Source organism: Eimeria mitis, genomic scaffold (assembly GCF_000499745.2).
Source record: "Eimeria mitis Houghton genomic scaffold, Emh_scaff4267, whole genome shotgun sequence".
Lineage (NCBI taxonomy): Eukaryota > Apicomplexa > Conoidasida > Eucoccidiorida > Eimeriidae > Eimeria > Eimeria mitis.
The window spans coordinates 3355-5383 of record NW_013572588.1 but is presented as its reverse complement, the minus strand read 5'-3'; the positions used below and the strand labels follow the sequence as shown (position 1 = coordinate 5383).

Below are 2029 nucleotides of genomic sequence, written 5' to 3'. Positions count from 1 at the left end.
CATAGTCTTCGCTCATTTCTATCAGAGCCTGCAACAAACCCTAAACCCTAAACCCTAAACCCTAAACCCTCAAAAACGCTAAACCCTAAACGCTTATTAAATATACTCGCTAGGTAACAGGAATGCACACAACATAAACACACCAGAAACGTCAAACCCTAAACCCTAAACCCTTGAAACAAATCATAAACCCTAAACCCTAAACCCTAAACCCTGAAAAACCCTAAACCCTAAACCCTAAACCCTTGACATCTCTAAATATTCTTCTGGTGAAGTGTAATAAAACCCTCGACGGTCTCTGCAGCTCAAACCCTGACCAACTAAGCAAATACCTAGGGTTTAGGGTTTAGGGTTTAGGGTTTAGGGTTTAGGGTTTACATCTAGACACTGCGGTGAGATAGAGGCGTTGGGGTGTAGCCGCTTCAGCAGCCGGTGGATCCCTTCAGGTGTAACAACAGAAACCTTTTTTGCTGCTGCTGCTGCTGCTGCTGCTGCTGCTGCTGCTGCTGCTTCTGTTGCTGCTGCTGGCTCTGCTGCTGCTTCTGTGGCTTCTGCTGCTGCTGCTGCTGATGCTGTTGCTGCTGCTGTTTCTGCTGCGATGGGTCTGTCGGGGTCTCCTGCTGCTGCTGCTGCTGCTGCTGTTGGTGCTGCTGCTGAAGGGCTTCCCGCTGCTGTTGTGTCTTTTGTTGCTGCTGTGGTGTTTGCTGGTGCTGCTGCTGCAGTAACTGCTGCTGCTTCACTATTTGCTGCTGCTGCTGCTGCTGCATGCGTTGCTGCTGTTGGTGCTGCTGTTGGTGCTGCTGCTGCTGCCCCGCAGAGTTCAGCCTCGGACTCAGCAGCACCTGCTGCAGGCGTTGCTGCTGCTGATGCTGCAGCAGCTGCTGCTGGTGCTGCAGCAGCTGCTGCTGGTGCTGCAGCAGCTGCTGCTGGTGCTGCAGCAGCGGGCGCAGCTGTTAGTGCTGCCGGTGCTGAAGCAGCAGTAGCTGCTGGCGCAGCAGCAGCAGCAGCAGCAGCAGCAGCAGCATCTGCTGCTGCTGCTGCTGTAGGCGATACATCCCCATGACCCCCCCTCATATTCGTGCGAACATTTGCTGCTGACGTGAAGAGCAGCAGCAGCAGCAGCAGCAGCAGCCGCTGCAGCAGCAGCAGCAGCAGCAGCAGCAGTGCAGCTGCTGCCTACACGAAGACACAGGCTGAAGCCGGAGAGTCCCTACATACGCTGCAGCAGCAACTTTTGCTGCTGCTGCTGCTATCGTTGTTGTGGTTGCTTTGCTGCTGCTGTTTGCTGCTGCAGCAGTTGCTGCTGCTGTGCGTCCGTGCTGCTGCTGCTCAGCAGCAGAAGCAGCAGCAGCAGCAGCAGCAGCAGCAGACAGAAAAAATTACAAACTAAATATACCCTACAACATAAAAAAAAAGAAGAAGTACTAAACAAACAGCAGCACGAGCAGCAGCAGCAGCTGCTGCTGCTGCTGCTGCTCGGGGGCCCCCTGGGGCTGCGTTCGGCAGTGTAGGAGCAGCAGCAGCAGCAGCAGCAGCAGCAGCAGCTGCTGCTGCTGCTGCTGCTGCTGCTGTCGTGAGCCAAAGACAAGCAAAAACCTTTTTTGGAATTTTGTAAGGAAGCAACCGAAAGTAAATCTCCTCCTGTGCGGTTGCTGCTGCTGCTGCTGCTGCTGCTGCTGCTGCTTGAGGCAGCTCAGAGCAGCAGCAGCTGCTGCAGCGCCAGTCAAAGGAGCAGCAGCAGCAGCAGCAGCAGCAGCAGCTGCTGCTGCTGCTGCTGCTGAAGCAGCAGAAGTTGCAGCATCGGCATTAAACTATCAAACGAAAAGAAACATGCGATTCAAGTAGCAGCAGCAGCAGCAGCAGCAGCAGGAAGATCTATCTGCTGCAGAGTCAGCAGCAGCAGCAGCAGCAGCAGCAAGACAGCAGCAGCAGCAGCAGCAGCAGGAACTTCTGCTGCTGCAGCAGATGGCGTCCTCTGCCCCTCTGATGCCTCTTATGGATGATAGAAGCCTCTACTAGTCAGCCCGCT

At 54.8% G+C, this 2029-nt stretch overlaps 1 protein-coding gene across 1 annotated transcript; it reads right to left on the bottom strand.

Annotated features, from left to right (window-relative positions):
• Positions 1 to 360: 360 nt before the first annotated feature.
• EMH_0073860 (uncharacterized protein) lies at positions 361 to 1074 on the bottom strand (the record flags this gene model as incomplete). The annotated part of the gene is made up of 1 exon (XM_013499388.1): positions 361 to 1074. The coding sequence occupies one exon, from the start codon at positions 1072 to 1074 to the stop codon at positions 361 to 363; it is 714 nt and encodes a 237-aa protein (XP_013354842.1).
• Between the last annotated feature and the right edge of the window lie 955 nt (positions 1075 to 2029).